This window comes from Suricata suricatta, chromosome 3 (genome assembly GCF_006229205.1).
Source record: "Suricata suricatta isolate VVHF042 chromosome 3, meerkat_22Aug2017_6uvM2_HiC, whole genome shotgun sequence".
NCBI classification, from domain to species: Eukaryota; Metazoa; Chordata; class Mammalia; order Carnivora; family Herpestidae; genus Suricata; species Suricata suricatta.
The window spans coordinates 71,214,829-71,238,510 of NC_043702.1; the positions used below are offsets into that span (position 1 = coordinate 71,214,829).

At 35.4% G+C, this 23,682-nt stretch overlaps 1 protein-coding gene across 1 annotated transcript in view; it reads left to right on the top strand.

Moving 5' to 3' along the window:
• The window catches only part of ACVR1C (activin A receptor type 1C), a 72,177-nt gene that overhangs the window by 29,157 nt on the left and 19,338 nt on the right, over positions 1-23,682 (top strand). The window contains exon 2 of the mRNA XM_029933000.1: positions 3,461-3,691. Within this exon, the coding sequence (XP_029788860.1) occupies positions 3,538-3,691 (154 nt within the window). The 5' untranslated portion in view covers positions 3,461-3,537. The remainder of the gene's footprint in view (positions 1-3,460; positions 3,692-23,682) is intronic.

Sequence of the window (23,682 nt, forward strand, 5' to 3'; positions counted from 1 at the left end):
GCTGTGTGTCAGGAGAGTTCTTCTTTCCAACTTCAGCCCCTTAAAATATGAGGTTGAAGAATAACCACAGTGGATTAAGTTTCTTCAATGTCACAGTTTTCTATAGTTTATAATTGTAAATTTCCATCAATTATAAAATCTTAGAGTCATAAAGTGGTGACACTCTATGAGATTTCAAGATTTTTGGATTCCCGGCACTGACCCTAGTTCATTTTCCATTTTCACAAGAAGGCCCTGAGGCCCTGAAGGTTAAATGTTTTCTGTAAAGTCAATGAACAAGGTTGTGACAGAGGTAGAACTGAGACCTTTCCTGAGTTCTTTATCTGGACCACGACCAGACACCTCCCTGCTACATGGCTGTCTAGGTTCTAACCTGGGATGTTAAAGAAGGAGAGCATTCAACCCAATCCACAGAGTAGAAAGGGATGCATTTCTTTGTTATGCCTTTTAAATGGTCTGTATACCCTAGTTAATCCAGCCATTCCTTTATGGATTATGAATGTATTTCAATTGTTACATAATACAACTAGATTTACCTCTTCTAGTAGAAGGCGTGGTCATTAATGTTGACATAATACTTCTTGTGTGCCAGATGTTGTCCTAAGAGCTTAAAATAGATCAATTTATTCTTCACAACAACAGTTTGAGGAGATATATTTTTCTTCTCCTCCTTTTTCATATAAGGAAGTGGAGGTACAGAGGGGTCAAGTAATGACCAAGATTCAAAGCTAGTATACCTGAGGTTTGAAGGCCTTTGGAAGATCAGAGTTGGAGGTACTAGCAAGATTCCACTGTCAGAAGACACCTAGGTGGATGGATAGTCATTATATGAACTCTCTTTTACATAAGGAAGGTGACTTAAAGCATTTTTCAAATCACCTGGATTTTATATATCTAGCTTTACTGAATCCTAATCAGTGTGGATTATAAGGTTCTTCTGTAGTACATAAATATCAACAAATGAGTATAGTTGATCACTGAGCAACATGGTGTTAGGGGCATCAACCCCTCATACAGTTCAAAATCTGCTTAACTTTCAAGTCTCCAAAAATTTAACTACTACTAGCCTACTGTTGACTGGAAGCTTTACCAATAGCATAAACAATTAACACATATTTTGTATATGATGTATATTATATACTACATTATTACAGTAAAGTAACTACAGAAAATAAAATGTTGTTAAGAAATCCATTAGGTGGGGGTAGCTGGGTGGCTCAGTCAGTTAAGTGTCTGACTCTTGATTTCAGCTCAGGTCATGATCTCACAGTTCCTGAGTTCAAGCTCTGTGCTGATGGCGTGGAGCCTGCTTGGGATTCTCTCTCTTCTCTCTCTCTGCTCCTCTCCCATTCTCACCCACATGATCTCCCTCTCAAAATAAATAAATAAACATTTTAAAAAGTTTTAAAATAAAAAATATGTTTGGGAAGAGAAACTACACATAGTACTGTACTGTATTTTGAAAATAATTTTTAAGATTTATTTTATTATTTTGAGAGAGAGAGCAAGCATGAATGGGGGAGGGGCAGAGAGAGAAAGTGAGAGAGAATCCCAACCAGGTTCTGCACTGTCAGTGCAGAGCTTAATGTGGGGCTTGAACTCATGAACCATGAGATTATGACCTGAGCCAACATCAAGAATTAGATACTCAACTGACTGAGCCACGCAGGCACCTCAGTACTGTACTGCATTTATTGAAAAGAAACTCATGTATAAATGTACCTGTGCCGTTCAATTCTATGCTGTTTAAGGGTCAATTGTGTATTTATTTATATTAATCACCCCTGGAGTAAATGGAGGAGTGAACTATAACTTGGTCCAATGTTGGTAACAAAATAGTATTATATTTTATGACTGTAGTTCTTTTAGCCCATAGAAATAAAAATGCTTATAGAGATGGTATCTTACCAATCCAGCAAGATTACCAAAGAAAAGATGATTTTTATTATTCAATATGTAATTTGTTCACTCTAATACACCCATAATGTAGGAATATTATCCATATTTGTTCTTATATTGGTATTTGAAGTTGAGTATAAAAGTTGTCATTTATGTATCAAATATTGTGCAGTTAGGAAATTAGCTCCAATTTCAGTAATTAGCAATTTAAAGTCTTTAATTTCAGTAAAAGTGATTTTATGACAAAATTTGGTACATTCAGATAATTGCAAGGAGCAGTTATAATTTAACAAAAAGCCCATTCGAGTAATAATACAAAAGCCTTATTTAGTATTGTACTATTTAAAAAAACAATGTAATTAAATAGAATTTAATAAATTGTCACAACCACTGGACTTCATGGTGTGAGATATTTTATATCAGGACAGAAAAATATGACATCACTTTCAACATGTGAGTAAATGTGTATGTGAGAGGGGGGTGTGTGTGTGTGTGTGTGTGTGTGTAGTAAGTGGGGAAGAGTGAGGAAACATATGCAGTGAATAGATTAATTTAGCAAAGTCTAATTTTTGAATTTTATTAATGTAGATATACTAAATTCTACTGTTGATGTGTTATGCTTTATAGAATAGATGTGTTTATTAAAGAGAATTGCCTGAAGTCTTGGTCTATGTTCAAATGACTCATATTTTAACATGTATTTCTTAGTGAAGAGGGGGAAGTGTAATGGCTCATTAGTGACTTAAAGTTACTGTGGCAATAGCAATAATATTAAAATATCATCAAATATAAATGTAAAGAATCACACTATTATTTTTAGAGTGGTAGATTTCTATGGTTAGGTTTGTGTTTAGCACATTTACTCAAAAGTTTAAAAGAGAAAAGGTAAAAGAGCAGAGCGCAATGGATATTGGGTTACATAGCCCTCTAACCACACTTTACAAGTAAGTGATGCTGGACAGCGCCCCTTGGTTGCTGAGTTACTGTATCCTAGCATTTCACAGGGGCTATTGATTTAGGGATAAGCCAGTTGAGTTTAAGGATGAGTGATTTAGACCAAGGACAAGAAAATTATTTTATTGATTTAAAAAATTGTTTAATGTTTTATTTATTTTTGAGAGAGAGAGAGAAAGAGAGAGAGAGAGAGAGAGAGAGAGGCAGCGTGAGCAGGAGAGGGTCAGAGAGGGAGAGGGAGACACAGAAACCTAAGACAGGCTCCAGGCTCTGAGGTAGCTGTCAGCACAGAGCCTGACACGGGGCTCGAACCCGTGAACTGTGAGATCATGACCTGAGCTGAAGTCAGACGCTTAACCGACCCAGGCACCCCCAAAAAATTATTTTAAAATATAGTAGCAACTGAATAAATTTACAAAAGTACAAGTAATAATAAAAGATGATTGGGTCGCCTGTTTAATAAAACACATAACTGAGAGGTACTAACAGCTGTCCATTTAAACTCTTGCATAATTTTCATTAAGATTGAATTCTTATACTTAAGTATTATGAAATAAATTTGCATGATGTTTTCTGTATCTTCAAGCTTTCTGCCTTACACTTCCAGGATTGAAGTGTGTATGTCTTTTGTGTGACTCTTCAAACTTTACCTGCCAAACTGAAGGAGCATGCTGGGCCTCGGTTATGCTCACCAATGGGAAGGAACAGGTGATCAAGTCCTGTGTCTCTCTCCCAGAGTTGAATGCTCAAGTCTTCTGTCATAGTTCCAACAATGTTACCAAAACTGAATGCTGCTTCACGGATTTTTGCAACAACATAACACTGCACCTTCCAACAGGTAAGGCATTTCTCTTTGTTCATCCCAACTTTAATTTTACTGTTGGGAAATTAGAAGCCTACTAGAAGTCAAACTATTGGATGCTTCTTTAATAAGAAAATCTGTTTTACAGTTCTCTCCTTTTTCGACTGGTAATATTTTCTAGAGCATAGCTGACGTTGATTTTTTTTAATTGCACAAGACCAACAACAGCATAACAATTCTGAAGGTTTGTCCATGTGAATTGTATTTTCAGAAGTGATTAATGGACCTAAAGTAAAATGTTCATTGTATGGATTCTTGTATAGGAAAGAAATGAAAATGTATACTAAGAAATAAAGAGAAAAGAGGGAAAAATTAAAAAGTGTAGAATGCCAACTTTTATGGAGACAAGATCTTTTCTCATGGGCACTTTCTGTATATCTTCTTTGCTTGCCTGCACTCAAGAGCAAGGGTTCATGAGTAGGAAGATGGAGGTAGATGGAATGTAACTCTTCACCATTGTGCAGATGCATTCCTGCCTTTCCCCCAATTTTGTGGTGTTTTATCCTAATTTGCAAGACACTGAAAATCTGAATCTCATTTTTTTGTCAGTAATTTGGAGTCTGCAACTTTGGGAGATATTAAGGGGCAATTCATTAGAATTGCAAGCTAATTTATGACATGAAAATGTTCTGTAGTGAATTTTCCTTAATATTTATTAATTTAGTAATGATTCTGTGCTTACTGATATGTTTCTATCTACACACAGATATATAGTCTTCCTTACAAAGCAACATTTTAAGGTACTGTTATGCAATTTAGGTGTTCCTGTTTCACTATATCAATATTCTACTTAGTATTTTTAACCCATTATTTTTTTTCTATAAATTCACTGTCCTCCATTCTTACTGAAGGACAATTTATTTGATGCAGAAACTCAGCATCACTACCATAAATGAGAAACCAGTTTTCTTGGTCTAAGTAGAAGATAACTATGTACATAAATAAAAATAGCTACTGCATTTCAGTTAGGTATTTTGCACTTTTTGTTTGTTTTAAAAGGAGAAGAATGTGATGTTAAAGACATACTAGCACAAAATGAGGCTTGTTGATAATCAGAAAAACTGAGAGAACTAGACAAAAAATCATCATGTGATTCATTGTTATGTAAATAATGTTTGTTGACCACTCCAAGTCATCTAAAAACTCTTAGAACCATCTCTAAGGGACATGTACCACCACAGGTATTTATCCCACTCTTTGGAAAACACTGTCGTGAAGCATTATACTATATACTACATAAGAAGTCATACTCGGCATATTTCCTCCCCAAGGCTACTTGCAGTCTTGATCTTTAGACCGCATTTATGTCTCAGATTCCACAGACTTCCTTGGTTTAGTGGTGATCTCGCATCTATTCTGGATACTTTTCTTCCCTTATACTTTCTCCCATGGTTTTCCGTGGGCCTGCAACACCCCGAAGTGAAGGCTCCCTATACCTTATGTTGGTCTTCCCATGACCATGATAGAAAAGATTAAGGAGGGCTAGGTAGGTCTTGACATTAGCCTGTGGCCATGGCATCTTTGATGTGTCTTCTCAATAATGAATTACCCACAAGACTAAGTTCTACCAGTCGGAATGGGCACAAGACAGTACTTTGACAGCAACAAAAGGTCTCAGAGGATAACATGGTTCATATGCAATTGGGGAAACTAAAGATACTTACTTAGTGCAGCTAGAATGTAGGTCCTTTCCAACCTAACTATAAACTCTGCCTAACTACTGAAAGGCTTATGTTCTACCCTCAAGTCCAGGTAGGAACCAGTCTGTTTTAAAAATCAATTTTATCGACATATAATTTGGATATAAAGAAATGCACACAGTTGAATTGTATGGTGAGTTTTGACACACAACTACCCCAGGTGACCACTACCACAGTTCCATTGTCTCAAAATGTTCTCAATCAATCCCCACTTTGACAAGGGCTAGATGACTGATCTCTTTTCTGTCACTGTAGATTAGATTTATCTTTCCCAGAGTTTTGCAAAAGAGGAGTCCTTATAGAAGATATTATTTTGCATTTGGCTTCTTTCACTCAGCATGTTTTTGAGATTTATTCATGTTGTTGGATGTATTAGTAGCTTGTTCCTTTTTTACTGCAGGGTAATAACCATTATATGAATATCCTACAGCTGCTGTTGCTATTTTTCCCCATTCACCTATTGATGAATACTCAGGTGGTTTCCATGTGGAGATTGTTTATAAAGGTGCTGTGAACATTAATGTACAAGTTTTTGGATATTTGTTTTCCTTGTGAGAAAATATCTAAGAGAAGAATTATAGGATCATATGATGAGTATCTATTCATTTTACAAATATCTCCCAAGTAGTTTTGAAATTGTTTGTACAGTTTTACATCCCCAACAGAAATGTATAATGATGGTTTCATTTGGTCCATATTTTTACAATCATGTGTTATAATCAGTTTTTTAAAAACAAAATTTAGCCACTCAAGTGATTGTGTAGTAGTATTTCATTGTGGTTTTAATATGCATTTCCCTGATGAGTAATGGTGTTCAATTATTTTTTTGTGCATATTGGACAGTTGTGTATCTTCCTTTATAAATGTCAAATCTTTTGCACATTAAAAACATTGGGTTATCCTCTTATGGTTGAATGTAAAGCTTCATTATATATTTGAATACAAATCCATTATCACATATGTGTATTCTATTTTCTCCCATTCTGTGGATTGTCATTTTTTTTCTTGAACCTGTCTTTTGCAGAGTAGATTACACTTTGATGGATTATATATTTTTATTGTTATATTTCATGTTTCATGCCCTAATTGAGGAAGTCTTGATCTATGCAAAGTTCATAAATATTTCTTTTATATTTTCTTCCAGAAATTTTAACATTTCAGCATTTACATTTAGGCCTGTGTTCAGTTTAAACTTAATTTTTCTTACTATATGAGGCTTAGGTAAAATTTATTTTTTTATATAGAGATGAAGTTTTTCCAGCATCATTTGTTGAAAAATCTATTCTTTGAACATAAAATGACCATGCATATGTGGGTATATTTCGGGCCTGTTTATTCTGTGTGAGTGTTATGGATGTCTCTATTTATATCGCTGTTAAACTACCTTTATTATTATAGCTTTGTAGTAAGTATTAAAATCAGGTAGTGTGATCACTCCAACTTTGTTCTGTTTAAAACTGATTTGGATCTTCTGAGTGCTTTGCATTTCCATTTCCATTTTAGAATCGATTCGACAATTCTTATAAAAACATATGCTGAGATTTTTATTAGATTGCATTGAATATATAGATTATTTGGAGAAAACAGTCATGATAACAATATTAAATCTTTTGATCCATGAACATAACATGTTTTCCCATTTTTTGAGTTTTTCTTCAGTTACTCTTAGTGGTGTCTTGTGCTTGTCAAGAAACAGGTCTTCATATGTATTTCCTTGAATTTATTTCTCAGTATCACATGTTTTGGGATGCTATTATTAAAATCTCAATGTTAATCATATGAAAATGAAATTAATTTTGTATATTGACCTTATTTCTGACAATCTTGCTATAAAGCACATTATTTTAGTGCTAGTAGCTCTTTAAAAAATTATTTGGCATTTTCTACATACACAGTCATCTTATCTGTGAATACAGACAATTTTGCATCTTCCATTCTGATCTCTATGCATTTTATTTCTTTTTCTTACTTTTTTGCACTGGCTAGGATCGCTAATATGATAATGGATAGCAGTGGTAAGAGAGAAGATCCTTGTCTTTTTTTTCCTGATCCTAGGAGTGAATGCACGCCTTCTCTTATCATTAAGTATGATTTTTACTGTAGGTTTTTGGGATTCCTGTTATGAACTAATGAAATTTGCTTTAATTCCTAGTTTGAGAAAGGTTTTCTTTCATCTTAAATGAATGTTAAATTTTTTCAAGTATTTTCATGAATTTTTTGAGATTATAGCAAGATTTTTCTTTAGTCTATTGATGTGATGCATCACATAACTTAATTTCCAAATATTACTTATAACAGGGAAGATATGTGTTGTTTAGCCAGTAATTAATATGTCTACAAAAAATGCTATCTGACATTTACTCAATTCAAATTTCTTAAACTAAGAGTTTTTTCTTTTAGTGATATTGCATGGTAAGTTGACATTGAATTGAATAGGATTATATGTGCAGTTGTCTTGTGTTGGGTTGTTCTGTCTGTGAGGCAGCACTAAATGGTTATTAGCTGTATTTGGAACAGCAGCTGTTTGGAAAGGAACTTCCAGGCTGAGCACTGAGCACAGGCAGTGCCAAGAGCTCCCCTCTTTTTGTGTCATCAGTGAGTGTAATTGCTATTCCCTGCTCTGGCTAGCAAGGATTTATCAATTTCAAATGTGGCTACATAGATATAAAATATATAAAACACTCTGAAAAGTAAACAGTGTGACATTTCTTCAAGGTTAGTGCTCCCCATCACAATCAGGGACAAAATAGAGAAGAAAACATACAGAGTCACCAGAAGAGATTAGGGAAACTCTAGACTTCCCTTTTGGGTTCCTCTGAAAGTCAAGTGTATCCTTTCCTCTTTGGTTCTTTCACCCATCACTCCAGACTATGGGCCCATTTCTGGGTAACTTGATGTAGGTATAGTAACCAAGGTCTGTGATATTTCACCTGATGCTCTTCTGGGCTTAAATCCTATGTGTAACAATTTTGCTCTTGCTTTGTCTCTTTGTGATAAAATTCCTACCTTGAACACAGCCCTGGACACTCTCTCTCTCTCTCTCTCTCTCTCTCTCTCTCTCTCCTCTCTGCTTGTTCAGTTGTAACTCAGCAATTGGAGAACTGTAGGCACTCACTCTTTCCATTTTAAAAATCCTTTTGAAGTCTTTGGTTCTAATTCTAAAACCTTAGACTAGTAGAGGTTTTTGTTTGTTTGTTTATTTATTTTATTTTTATTTATTCATTTTTTAAATGTTTATTTTTGAGATAGAGAGAGACAGAGCATGAGTGGTGGAGGGGCAGTGAGAGAGAGAGACAGAATCCGAAACAGACTCTAGGCTCTGAACTGTCAGCACAGAGTCCGGTGCGGGGCTTAAACCCACTAACCGTGAGATCGTGACCTGAGCTAAAGTCAGACACTTAATTGACTGAGCCACCCAGGCACCCCAAGTTTATTTTTTTATTTTTGATAGAGAGAGAGAGAGAGGAGGAGGAGGAGCAGGGAGAGAGGGAGATAGGATCCAAAGGAGGCTCTGATAGAGCAGAACTCAGTGTGGGGCTAAAACTCCCGAACTTTGAGATCATGACCAGAGCCAAGATCAAGAATCAGATGCTTGGGGTGCCTGGATGGCTCTGTCGGTTGAGCGTCTGACTTCGGCTCGGGTGCTGATCTCACAGTTCGTGGGTTCAAGCCCCGCGTTGGGCTACATGCTGACAGCTCAGAGCCTGGAGCCTGCTTCAGATTCTGTATGTCCCTCTCTCTCTGCCCCTCCCCCTCACTCTCTGTCTCTCAAAATAAAATAACGACAAAAAAACAAAAAAAAGAGTTGGATGCTTAACCAATTGAGCCATCCAGGCACCCAGACTAGTGGCTTTTATATATGTTTCCACTGAGATGCATAGAAAGAAATATATTTTGTATATTTCCCTAATCTGCATGCAAACACTACTGAAACAAGACTTCAACAAAATATTCTTACCCTTAAAGCCTGTGAGGTACCTTATGCATTTTCCTTAAGTAAAAACACTGGTCAGACCCTACTAATAGGTTGTTTACAGTTTAAGAAACACCACTTTAGTTGATATTTTAAAATGTGGTAATTTAAAATGGAGCAAGGACACTTCTTGTTTTAATTTACTAGTACAAAAATCTATTAAGAGTCTAGTTACTGTTTTAATCTAAAATGTCTTCCTTTGAAAAGGCCTTTGAAAACCTTTTACCCATTCATTTTTTATACTAAGTTGTATTAGATTTAAGTAGAATTAATTTAGATCATTGTAAGTGAGATTGACTTGTATCATATTAAATTCAATAATTTGCCATTAAAAAGCATACTTTCTCTTTTGACATTGCACATGGGTTTAATTTGTAGGAGTTAATCATACTTCTTAGATATAAGCAGCTTTATAGTTTGGCAGAGATATAATATTAGAAAACTTGCTTTCCTCCCTGAAGCTTATTGAAGTTTTTATCTTGGATGTCACTGGAGTGACCTTCCAAATTCAAGTAGTATCACAAATATTTAGAAAATTTTCCCTATGTAAAACTTGGAAGGGAACATCCATTTCCAAAAGCAGCCATTTATTTGACTAGTACTTTGAGTTCACATCTCTAATAACAGCAGATATGTCACCATTTTTATAAAACAAGTGTAGTACTGAATATTTAAAAATTAAATATAGACTCTGCAAATCAGTTAAACAAGAGAAACGTATACTTTCTGTAGTGTACCCTGTCTTATGTATTCTTGTTTATTTTTAGACCAGAAAAAAATAGTTATCCTCAGTTCCAAAAATATCCTCTTTCCTTTCTGGATGCTACTTTTCTTGTTCTGACTCCAAACTCCAGCTCTGACTTAACTTAGTATTCTCAGGCTTCAGAAAACTTCTTGTCCCATAACTCCTGCAGATTGTCCACTCTCAGCTTCCTCTGAATTTAGGAGAGAAGCCACTGAGTAGGAAAAATATACCTTCAAAAGTAAATGATAAGGGTGCCTGGGTGATAATAGAGGTGACTGGCTCAGTAGGTTAAGCGTCTCACTCTTGATTTTGGCTCAGGTCATGATCTCATCATTCATCACCAACCCTGTGTTGGGGCCTGTGATGACAGCGCTGAGCCTCCTTGGGATTCTCTCTCTCTCCCTCTCTCTCTGTCCCTCCTCCATAGATGAATGTGTGTTCTCTGTCTCAAAAAAATAAGCATCTTTTAAAAAAGTAAATAGTAAATTCTTAACCCTTCAAGAATATTTCCATTTCAAAAATAAAAGACTTATTTACATAAATTGGTGTGCACTTGGTGGGGGCTGGGGGACCCAGGAAGGGCACACAAACAATAATAGGTGAGAAACTTCCATTCATTTCGGAAGGTGTTTTGGTGTGTCTCTACGATAGGTTCTGTGAGCCTTCTGGTAAGTTCTCCCCAGTTCTCACAATTCCTTCACCGAGCTTGTGTGAGCTGGGCTTTCTGTATCTCTTCTCTATGCCTCTTGAAATCTTTCCCCTGTTATTTTCTAATGTTTGAATCTCTGAAAATTTTAATATCTACAATTTCTGTGAGTTTGAATGTGCTATATTTTTATTTTGCTGACTCATATTTTGGTGGCTACTTTCCTTACATGTTTTGTGATTTTTGAATGTGAGTTCAAGATTTTGAGCATATGTGGAGGAAACTTCTGGAGCCTGTATTTAAAATATGATCCTCCAGAGAGGATTTACATTGGCTTCTGCTAGGTATCTGGGGGTGTTACCAACCGACACCCATTTAATGTTTTGATTAGGTTTATTTTGGCCAACATACAATATGAATTAAGGCCCTAAGCTTGCCTATGGTACACACTTGGGGTAATAAAACATTTGAAGATATATTTTTTTCTTTTTTGCTATACTAAAGTCAAGATTGAGATATACACATAAAGAAGTGTACACCCTGTCTTTCTCTTCAAAACATTCTTTTCTTTATTTTCAATTTAATGCCATTCATAGTTGCCTGATTTAGGAGGGTCTCTGATCTGGCTCTTCCCTGTCTCAAGAACCATGTTTTATACCTTGACCTTATGCTACAATCTGGTAAACTAAGTGTGTAACCACCAGGTGCTGGCAGATGCCTCCAGGGTAGACAGCAGCCCGTGTGCTCAAGAGCCTTTCTGGGTTTTCACTTTATTTGTGGCTCTGAGCAATTCATTTCTTTTCCCACCAGCTTCATCATGTAATAGAAAAAGAGTTTTTCATTTATATTTTATTCAGCATTTTTTGTGTGTGCTGTACCAAGAAGGGCTTCTGTGGACATCTAAAGTGTAACTTGGCAGAAATGGAAATTCCAGGATAGTTTATTTTTGAAATGATGCTGGCATAATTATCTATCCATCTGGAAGAAAACAGGGCTCTACCACAGTGTCATACCATATACAAAAATAAATTACAGCTTGATTAAATATCTAATTGTGAAATATAAAACAATTTAAATGTCAGAGGAAAATTTAGAAAAAAAGATTTTTATGACTTTATAGTATGGAAGCTGTTTTTAAATAAGACAGGAAATCCAACTGTTATAAAAGGAAAAGAGATGTAATTGCATGCAAACTAAAATAAAAATGAGTAATGAAAGATAACATAAATAAAACCAAAGATAAGTTGAATACAGGATAGAAATATTTGCCATGTGTGTGACTGGAAAAAAAAGTAACTGTGAGAAGGTAAAGAACTTGTGTGTGTGTGTGTGTGTGTGTGTGTGTGTGCACGCATGGCAAGAGAGTGGAAAGAGAGAAGGAGAGAGGGCACTAAAGGAAAAACTGGGCAAGAGATACAAATATTACAGAAGAGAATATTTAAATGGTCAACTATCAAAAAGATGTTCAACATCACTAATAGCTGGAGAGATGCCAATTTAAACAACCATTTTTCACCTCTCATTAGATTTGCATAAGTTGAAAGAGTGATATATCAGTCAAGATATTTTCAACTAAAAGTATCAGAAGCTTAGTTAATAATGTCTTAATAAGGGAGTTCACTAACTCAACATGATGGGAAATCTGGAAGTAGATTGATTCTGTGATTTGTTAACAGAGAGACTCAACAATGTCACCAGCCTATTTCCAGATTTCTTCTTATGGCACTTGGTAAACACCCTTATTGTTTAAAACATATTATGTAACTTTCTGATAGCTCTTTCTTCATGTGTGTCTGCTTTTTCTAATAAGGAAAACGTTGGGTTTTGTTATCAGGGATCTCAAACTTGAAAAATAGCAAAGGTCAAGGAACATGATTTGCTCAAACTGAATCATCTAATAGAAGCCACCATGTTGAGCAGAGATATCAAAGGTCTCTCTCCTTATTGCAAATTTACACCAGATATAAACCTTCTGACCCCAGGGAAGAGGTTTGGGCTTATAGCTAGTCAGAGCCGGAAAAATAAAAGACGAACAAAAACCTGTGTGGGTGAAGCTTGTGATCATAGCCTGGACATCATGTGGATTTTAGGCCCGAGTTCCCATTGCCTGAATAGTCCAGGGTCTCTTCAGAGGAAGAACTTTCCATTAGTTAGTCCCAGACTATTGGTGCACTGAAGTATCTTGAAAAAAATACCCACTATCTAGAGGAAGGGACTTCAATGTTAGGTCTCAACCAGACAAAACAGACACTTTTGCAAGGACATGAGCAGTACCTTGTGAAGAATAAGCACACAGGCACGCAAGGCAGCATGCATGAGCCAGCAGAAGAGAGCACACAGCAGAATGATCACAAAGGTTTCATGTATGGAATTATCAGAAAATAAATATAGGTCAAACACTCTTCTAAGTTCAAAAAACCATAAGGCAAATTCGGAAATATTTTTAGAGAATAGAAGATTACAAACCCATGACCTGCCAGATTTGAACAATAACAGAATTAAACTTTTTAAAATTAAAAATAGAACAAAAATTGAAAACTTAATGGATAGGTTTAACAACAATTAGAATAATAATAGCTCTGGAGAGAATTTGGGATCTGAAATACAGGTCAGAAGAAGTTATTTTGTGTGCAGTTATACAGAGAATACCTGATGGAAAATAGGACAAGAGGATGACAAAGAGAGGAACACATTGAGAAGATTTAAGGTGTGCTTTGCTATAGTGGTCCAGAGGAGAAGAGATAAAGGTTTGGGCAAAAGGAGTCTCTGCAGAAGTAACAGCTCAGAATAATCCAGAATTGGTGAACACTAATCTATAAATCTAAGAAATTCAATGAATATCAAGAGGAGAAGGAAAAAGATATATGTCTTAGTAAAACTACAGAACACCAAAGACAAAGTGAAATCCTACAAATCGACAGACAAAAAGGCAAATGAAATTCAAAGGAGTTCAGAAGAACTGACATTGTCTTTTCAAGCAAAAAGTCAAAAGGGAAAAGTGGAATTTTATCTTCAATATTCTAAAAGAAAGAATTGGTAACCCAGAATTCTACCCAGCAAAAGTATCTTTTAAGAACAAGGTTAAGTAAAAGACATTTTCAAAGTAACATAAATAGGTGAGTTTAACATCATCAAACTCTTTGACAAAGGAAATTCTAAGGGTATACTTCAGGCAGAAAGAAACTACACCAAAGTTCTGACATGCAGGGGGGAATGAAAAGCAAAGAAAGTGATAAATATATCACTAATTCTAAAGAACATTAATCTACAAAAGCAATGGTATCTTGTGAGATTAAAAAAATAAGATAAAACGGTCATTCAATAGAAAATACTATTTTTTATATACTATGTATGTCAAGAGAAGGTGAAATGGAATTAAAATTTTCCAAGGGCTTTGCTTTGTCTAGGAGGAGGGTAAATATATTGTTAATCTTTATGCTTTGAAATGTCCCTGTAGTAGGTGCTAAATTATTTCTGAAAGAGTAGAACATGACTGCATTCCTTCTAATCTACAATGGGAAACAGAAAAATAAAAACTACCCAAAAGTAGTAAATAAAAAGGAAAACTGAGAGAGAGAAAAGCACACAATGGATGTGACAAAAAGAAAGCATCCAAATGTCAGTAATAATCACATATAATTAATTTAATGGAAATAGACTCAACAAAGATTACTAGGTTGAAGAAAACAAAACCAATTAAATGTTTTAAAAATGTCTTGACAAGTGAAAATTTACAGAAATGTTGAAATTATTTTGATGGAAAACATATACCATACATATATTAAACAAGCAAAAATATTGATTTATTTATATTAATACTAGACAAAAGTAATTTTAATGCAAAAAAAATTACTGGAGTTAAGTAGTAACTTTATAATGACTAAAGTTTAAACTTTAGGATTCTTAATAAATTTAAATTTCTATGTACTTAACAATGGAGACCTGGAGAATAAGGAGAAATAGAGATGTCCATAATCTCAGAGGGAGGTTTTAATATCCCACAGTCTTGGTAATTGATAAAGTTGTTAGATAAAATAATTAGTGAGACTATATAAGGTTGAAATGAGATGGCTTAGAACAACCTAATTTTAGAAAATTATAATGTACCGAATCTGAATAGTCTTATGGCAGCAAACAATTTGAATCAGAAGTTTTAAAAAGTAAAAAATATTTCCGGAAAGAAAATTTCAAAGTTCATAAGTCTCTACAAGAAAATTTTGATAAACTTCCAGGGACAGAGAACTCTCACACAAACTCTTCCAAAATGTAGATGAAGAGGAGACACTCCTTCACTCATTGTATGCATAACCCTGATATCAAAACCCAAGAAAGACAGTAGGGGAAAGAAAATTACAAGCCGTTCTCATTCATGAACATGTATGCAAATATGCCAACTTTAGCGTGGAGCCGCATAAGGAAAGGGATTCTGGGAACCACAGTACAAGGGCAAGGAAATCATTATTTTCCAAATCATGGTAAGGGTTACCCTTGGAGAAGGAATAAGGTTGTGATCATGTGGGGGTATTTCAGAGTGGAGGAAAAGAGGGGGAAGGGAGATGAGGGGAGTGGTGATGTGTGGGAGTTTATAAATCTTTTAAACTTAACCTACATAATATATGGACTTTTCTGTTTATTCATTATATTTCACAGCAAACATCAAGTTTCCAAGTAATGTTTGCATATAGGCAAGTTTATGGGAGGTTACACTTTGTATTAACATCTGAGTTGGTTTTGGAGTATTAAGCAGCTGAGGGCATTATGTATCTCTTTCCTTAGAACTCTTGTACAGTACTGTCTGATGTGTGTGTGCGTGTGTGTGTGTGTGTGTGTGTGTGTGTGTGTTTGCACGTATGTTCTTTTTCCAACAAAAAATCCAATAGATCAAAGTTTATTGTGTCTATAGATAAGTGTTTCAAAGACATCTAGATTCCTCCAATGCCCATTTAGTAGCAGCACCTAGACTTCCAGCGGATTATATGTCTGTCCTAACAGACAGTATTTTGAGCCACTCTTACAGAGAATTGTGGTCATATGGTCATATAGGTTCTGGCGAATGAGATGAGTGCCTGTGTTTAGAAGAACTTCTGAGAAGACTTGTTAAAACAGAACTGGCATGTTATTATTCCACTCTCCATCACACTGCCTGGATATAAAGCTTGGAGTTTTAGTGGCTGCCTTGGACGGTGAGGGTGATGGCTGTACTACAGGGGTGGCAACAGGGAGCTGACAGGGGTGTCACCCTGATAACATTGGACATCTTCAACATCTTCAGGTTTCTTTTACATGAAAGAGAAAAGGAAACTGTTGTCTGGTTTTCTCTGTTATTTGTAGCAAAACCCACTTCTGAGGAACACAGAAACAACAAAAGTCATCCATAGTTCTACCTACTTATGGGTTGTATCCAGACCACAGACAGGTTTTGATTGACCCACAGCTTCTGGAAAAGGAAAGAAACATATTTCTTAACATTGTTAAAAATTAAGAGTCTTAATATAAAAGTTACAGGTATCTAACTTGTCCTTGAAAAATCAGTTATGGCTTTTTTGAGGTCTTCCTCATTAATCAGTTGGTTGAAACTGAAGAGCAGCTCATTCTTCCTTAGTGGACATGGGCTTTCCCTATTTTTTCATTCATTCATTCATTCATTCAATCAATCACTCAATCAATACGTAGTACGCTTATACTCACTGGCCTAGAGTTCCCATTACCAATAGTTTAGTATATTTCTACTTTAGCATGGTTGAGCTATTCTGCTTAATACAATTTTATATCTTACTTTTCTTCCTTGTTATTAAAATATATGTCTTTTCCTTTGTGAAGGAATCACATTTTGTTGCTTGATTATTTCATGGCTGTATTGCATTTAACAAATGATTTCTGATGACTCTAAGGGACATCAGAATCATGCTCAGAGAAATAGCTGTGATGTCAGACGGCATCAAGAACAGTCTAAAATTTTCCATAAAAATTCATCTAGGATAGTAACCTGGGCAAGAGAAACTGGGTATTTACTTGGTTAATTTTGATAGGAATTGCTATTTAGTTCATGCTTACACTAATTACCATCTTTCATGTGGAAACAGACTATTCAACAAAACATTCAAGTTCCAGATATCTTTGGTCCCATTCTGATACTAACACATACTGTGCTTGAAAGGGTAAATGTAGTAATAATTTCCTTTCAGATTTCGCACACTATTTTAATAATACGATTATATTTTTTGCTTTACAAATAATTGGCTTCAATAATGAAAAGACACACACAGCATTAAAATATTGGTTGCTTTATTAACCTCAGTCCAATTTTCATCTTCCTGTTCTGTTCTAAGTTGTGTAAAGAGAAAAAGGAAAATTGATTATTTATATCAGTCAGGGCAGGTAAACAATGCTTATTGATTAGGTACATGTCTAAATTAGACTTTCATTTAAACTAAAGGATTACATTTGAAGGAAGATAAACTGCCAAAACATTAGAATTAAATTTATCAAAAATTAAGGATTTCAAAGGATGCTATAATTATAAAAATTGCAGGCTCAGATATTATTATTCTTTTGGGACTTTAAAGACTTGTTATTCACAGTCCTTTTAAAAATTTATTGTTGTTTTCCAACTTTATCATGGTTTTCTATTTTAAATGAATTCATTGCTGTAGTCAGCGTAAGGTGACATCTCCATGCTGAGAAATACTCACGGGACCCCTTGTGGAATTGTTCTGCCATCACATGAACAATCCATTTATAGCTTATTCTCTGAGGATTCAGTGCACACCTGACAGGTGTACCAGACGGGGTATTTTCCCCCTCCCTTCAGAAACTGAAAGGTGCTGTGATTTTTATATTTTGGAAAGTGCTATGAAATATAAGCATACAAAAAAGTCACACTTGAGCTTTTAAAGTTTAATATAGAAAGCATTTCCTATCTCAGGAAACAAGTACACTGATTTCAGTTATGAAATTTTGTTCATAGGGTTATAATGGGAAATTGGAAGTAAAATTTATAACCAATTCTAAATTGAGGATTTCATACTATGTAAGCACCTACTCTCCTAGAAACGCTAAATAAATACTATTACCTGTTTACTGAAGTACTTTTTGGATGATTATAGGACACTGGGCCATGTCAAAATAGGATTATTCACATCAGTCTTTTCCATGTGAACAAACTGCTCTGTGTGAATGTGTTTGCTGTGGGAGAATTTATACTAGTACGAACTCTGGGACACAGAAGCATAATTCCTCCCTCATGGTCAGTGTTTTCACATGTCTTCTCTGAACAAGGCTTTGCCATGAGCTGAGGAAACAGCAATAGGAGATATGGGTGCTATTTCCAAGGATCTTTCACTTTTTCCCATGTAAAAGGTTGGCTTAAGAAAAAAAAAAAACCTGAACCATTCCTTGAGTAGTTAATATCTAATTTCTTTACAAATATGTATCATTTGAGAATATGTGTTTTGATGACACATTAATAAGTTAATTTTTAGATGCATGTGGGGCAATTAAGAAAAACTGCAGAGCTGATTTGAATTCTTTCTACATTTTATTAATCTCATCTCTGCTTAAGTTAAAGTTCTACATTCTCCATGCCAAAGGTTATGTTCTTCAATCTCACATTCCTCATTTCTTAAAATATAAACACATTATTATTCTTAAATTCATACAAAAGTGGACAAAAGAAGATTTGAAGATACTCAGTGTTCTTCACATACTCCCAGAAGCCCACCAACACAAGAACTGTCAGGAAATATTTTTATGTGTGGTGCGACCTGCATGCTATAAAACCATGAAATCATTCCAGGAGAAGACAGACAAGATGGTGTATGAAGGTAGCCATTTTTTGACTCTGCACTGAAAAATGGAGGGCCCATCCATACATAGCCCAACTGATTGTTAAAGGGCAGAAATAATTCTCATGCTATTTCTGTCCCCTTCATTGCTCAGTTGAATCTCTAGGTTCAAAAATCTGCCCTTGTTCAATACTTGAGGTTCATGTTGGTCAGAAACAACATGTCTGACATGATTGCTTTGTGGAGAAGGATGACCATTTGCTGTTCCCTATAGTGGAGTATGTTGGCGGGATCCAATAGAACAAACTTCTACCTGAATTATTTCTGATGACTATAAGGGTCACTGTAGAGAATAGTAGGCTAGGACAAGCTCCAGGTAGTGGAGGGCTGTCTGCAACCAGTGAATACAGAATTAACATAGGAATGTTAGACAAATAAACCTAGTATTTTTGACTTAGCAAAAGACCCATTCTATTTCACATGTGTAGACTTTCCACATGTAAGTGCAGTTCTATATTATTTTATATTGGACTGATTTATCATGAATGGAATTCTTCATGATGATCTTTTCTTATCTTGCACTCCCCTTGCTCCTATGTAGTTTTCTTCATATTTTTTTAATTTTCAAGATTGCTTTGGAATTGTTCCCTAGATGGATCATGTATTCCTTAGTAGAGTTAAAATTCCATCAGGATGTGGACTGTGCCCCACTTTCTGGCATCTGCCCTCAAGAGTCATTCTCTGTGCAATGTTATACAAAGCAATCCATATGGATCCAGTTTTTTAGGAGAGCAGTAAGAAACTAATTCAAAATGCATGTTCATTACCATCAAGCAAACATGTTTGAAATGATGGTATTCACATTTAATGATGTTTTGAAATGGTAGGTTAAAGGAGGTTCATCATGAAGATCTGGGAGATTTCTCAATGCTTAGAATATCACTGTTTTTGGAAAAAGAAATGATTCCTGTTGAGGTAGCTTTGAACATCTTAGAGGCAATGTGTTCTCTCTTGTTTTACCTGAAGGCATTACTTCCACATTTCCCCCCAGAAAGCTGTAAACTAAACTAAACTAACCTAAACAAAGCCCTCTCATTGATATCATAGGCCTGTGTCATAGAGGGTTTATAGGGTAGGTCAACATCATTCAGTTGACTATGGTGGCATTTTTTTCCATGTACTAGGTCAGAAATGAACCCATCAGAAAGCATCTCAAGAAATATTGTCTTTTTGGATTGGCTTACCACCTGAGAACAGGCTACAAGCAGGGGGAAGACATTCTTCCCCTTTTGCGGGGAATAGGTGGGGAGACAGTTGGACTTGATATTTACACATTCATGGATCCAACCTTGCAGGGTGGTATCTTTTCAGTTGGGGCAAAACCTTTAATATAAGGAATAGGAGTAGTTTTAATATTAGTCTGTGGTTTCTTCGGGGGTTATCTTGGATCCCCTTTAATTTCTGTTGGCTACTTGCTGCACAAGCTTCTGGGAAGGGAGCAATAACCTTGTAAATTTCACAAAAATTCACTTTGGTTCGATGGAGATCTCTGTTTTCTTTGTCTGATTTTGTGTTTCAACAGATATCCAGCCAGTGCATATCTCTTCAGTCACTCTACTCTCAACGAGTTTCAATTCTTCAGTCCACTGTAATGTTTTAGTTTCTAGTCAGTTGAGGGTCATTCTAATATAGTAAAAAAAAAAATGTGTCTTTATGTAGAATGTAGACATTCTACAAGATTTCCATGCCAGTGGTCAATATGGCCTATTTGAGACAATTGATCAAGTCCATAACTCAGTTCTTTAAAAAAATTCTTTTAAATGTCTATTTATTTTTGAAAGGGAGAGACAGAGCATGAGCAGGGGAGGGGCAGAAAGAAGAGGACACTGAATCTGAAGCAGGCTCCAGGCTCTGAGCTGTCAGCACAGAGCTAGATGTGGGGCTCGAATTCACCAACCATGAGATCATGACCTGAGCCAAAGTTAGTGCTTAACCAACTAAGCCACCCAGGTGCCCCATCCATAACTCAGTTCTAAGCCATTTCCTGCTAATTGCATATACTAAGGAGATATAAATTAAATAATTCCAAGGTCATAAATCTCATAAACATCAGTAATTTTTATACTTAAGGAAAGAGAAGAGGTCAGTGAGGAAGGAAACATCTGGATCATCAGGATCATGCCTATATTATCTTTTTCTTTTCATTTTGAAGATTGCTTAACTGAAGCTAGAAGTAGTGAGTGGCAAGAAGGCACTGTCCTGGGAGAAGCTGAGACATCTAAACTAGTTCTGAATTTTATTTGAGCAGTGACAATGACCATTGACTTTCACCATCAACATTTCCACTCAGGTCTCTAGGGGAAGCCGCAAAGTCACAAAGAAAGTTGCTTTAAAAAAATCCTCTCCCACCTTCCTTCCTTCTATCCTTCCTCCTTTCCTTCCTTCCTTCCATCTATCCATCCATCTTTCTTCTCAGATGTTGTTCTTTTGTCTTATCTTACTATTTTACATTCGTCTGCTTTTCACACGACTCTCTCTAGATGTTGAGGATCTTCCACCTCATCTGGATCAATGTTCCCTTTTCCCAGCCTTGTTAATACTTCCTTTTCCTGTATTGTTTTGATTCAATGTACTGTATAGCTTAGATAAGGGAGATATTTGTGAGCTAGGCTCTCACCCATCTGGGCTAGTGCTTTTCTCTCTCCACCCCCATTCGATTGTACTTTATTTGCTAAGGAATGAAATAACAGGAATGAGCAATGAAGCACTACCCAAACCATGGAGGAGCCTATAACATGGAGAATGCATTTCAGTTGGCACAGTCAATCTCAAGTTGGAAATTATTGAATATTAAGTGTCTCCTAAGATCAAGAATGTAAAACTTTCTAGAAAAAGATCATATGCTCATCAAAGGTAACTTATTAAAATGTATTCTTAACTGCACTACTATCTCCTTTTGCTGTGACTCATTGGGTGTAGACCAGTTTTTCTTCAGTTATCTCCTGTAGAGATTACAATCAACATTTGGTTTAGGAGATAGTTTTACAAATGTTTGCTTTAAAAACTGCTCAGTGTTTAAGGAACTCTTTCTGGATGCTGTTGCTAGCCTCTTCTAGCTGAGTAATCTTTTTTTATTACTAACTCGTATCAGTAAATTTGTTCACAAAAGTAGAAACATTGCCCATCTGTAATAAACATCTGAGAGCTGTAACCTTCACTAGAGCAGTACACTTTTATAGAGAGTATTCTATTTTCAGGGTTGCTGACCTTTCACCTCTTTATTGGTTGCCATGGTGATGATCTGAGCTCTGCTTAATAGAGCTTTACTAAAATGAAGACAGTCAATAAGCTTTTTAACTCTAATGTTTATATTGATAGTTCCTGATAATATATATCAGAATAAGATATATCCTTAAAAATGTATCTAATAGCGAAATTTTTTATTTTTAAAATTTTATTTTTATTTTAAAAGCATATTTAAGTAAATGTTTATATAGGTTGCAGGAGATTAAATGCTTTCTGTGGCTTTCTTTGAATGCCTAGAATAGCATTGTGGGGACCTAAAAATATAGATATAACTTGAATGTAGATTGAAAGATCATAGTTGGATAATAAAACTCTTTTTATAACAGCAAGCTTTAGAAGTTACAGGTACAATGGTTAATGATTTCTAAAACAAAGTCAAGTCAGAGAACTCTTTTAGCACCTTGTCACAAGAACATTCAAGGCCAACCTCTCTTCATATGCACCTGTACAACTTCTAATGACTTCAGAGGGATCCCGAAACATTTAGAAGAAGGAAAGTTGGTGACCTGCCAGAATTCCCAGGGCAAAGTAGGAGAGCGTGGATTAAGTTTGTTTCCAAAGTTCACTTAACAGTTTTAAATCTATTACTTATCCATAGTAAAAAAAATATTTTTAGGGGTATACTGAAACCTGTATGAACACATTTTTGAGGAATTTGATTCCTTTTCCTTGAGAATTAAATAATAGTTATTTTAAATTTGTGTTTATATGTTCTGGTTGACATATTGTAAGTAAAATATAAGTGTATTTAATATAATAAGCTCTCTAGGACTGTCATTGCAAAGAAGGAAGTCTGAGGAATGGCTTAATTCACAAGGTCCATTTTCATTGTCATTTGTTTAGACTATATGAAGAAGGTGTTGTTCGTTGCTTTCTATGCATTCTGGCCAACTCTCTCACTGGGTTTGCCTAGTCAGCCAGGGCAGTTTGCCCAAGGCACTGTAGCCACAAATGGAGAAAGTGTCAGCTCACGTTGGCTTCGCTTTCTCCAAAGCCTTCATTCTTCTACTTCTCCTTGATGACTGAGAGCCTAAGTCTTTGGAATTTTGTTCCCATATCCTATCAAATACTTCCCAAGGCTCATTAAAAACAAAAACCAACATCCCTTAATGATAGGACCTAGCAATAAAATTAAACTGATGCTGAGGCTGTCTTTAGTGAATGAAAAGAAAATGAACTATGTGCTCATTTCAAGTGTCAAAATAATTTCTTTGAAAAATGCAGGGAATATCTGTCATCATAGATTTTTCATGTATCACTGTTTCCCCTAAATTAAAAAGATTTCTTAAATGCAAGGTGAACTTTAGAAAAACTGGCTGTGTTTTAATAGGAGAGTCACAAATTTAATTATACTCTTGTTACTTGGTTTCAGTGATCATGTTTATTTTTCTAAAACTGAAAACCTTATCCTGAATGAATGTGTTCTCAGGATGGACTGCTGAGACATGGAGAAGATAGTAGAAAAATGGCAAATGCCTTGGAGATTTTAAAATGGTCGCATGTGACAGAAATGACATGCTGGTTTTTTTTCCCCCCCTAGGCAGTGTGTCTTGGGTTTTTCCCTTATTATTTTCTTTACTTTTTTTTCCTCTTCTTTTTATGGTGGTGGGGGTGGTTATGTTTAAATGAAGTTGCTTTTACAGCACTAAAGACTTAATCATCCATTTCCTATATTAAAAGTAGCTACTTTTTTGCATGGACCTCAAGTATACTGTAGTATAGAGGTGGAATTTAAGGAAAGGTATTAAGCAGGTTGTGTTTTAGCTTATGGGCAAGTAATAAATTGTATCATGTATCTTGAATGTATCATAGA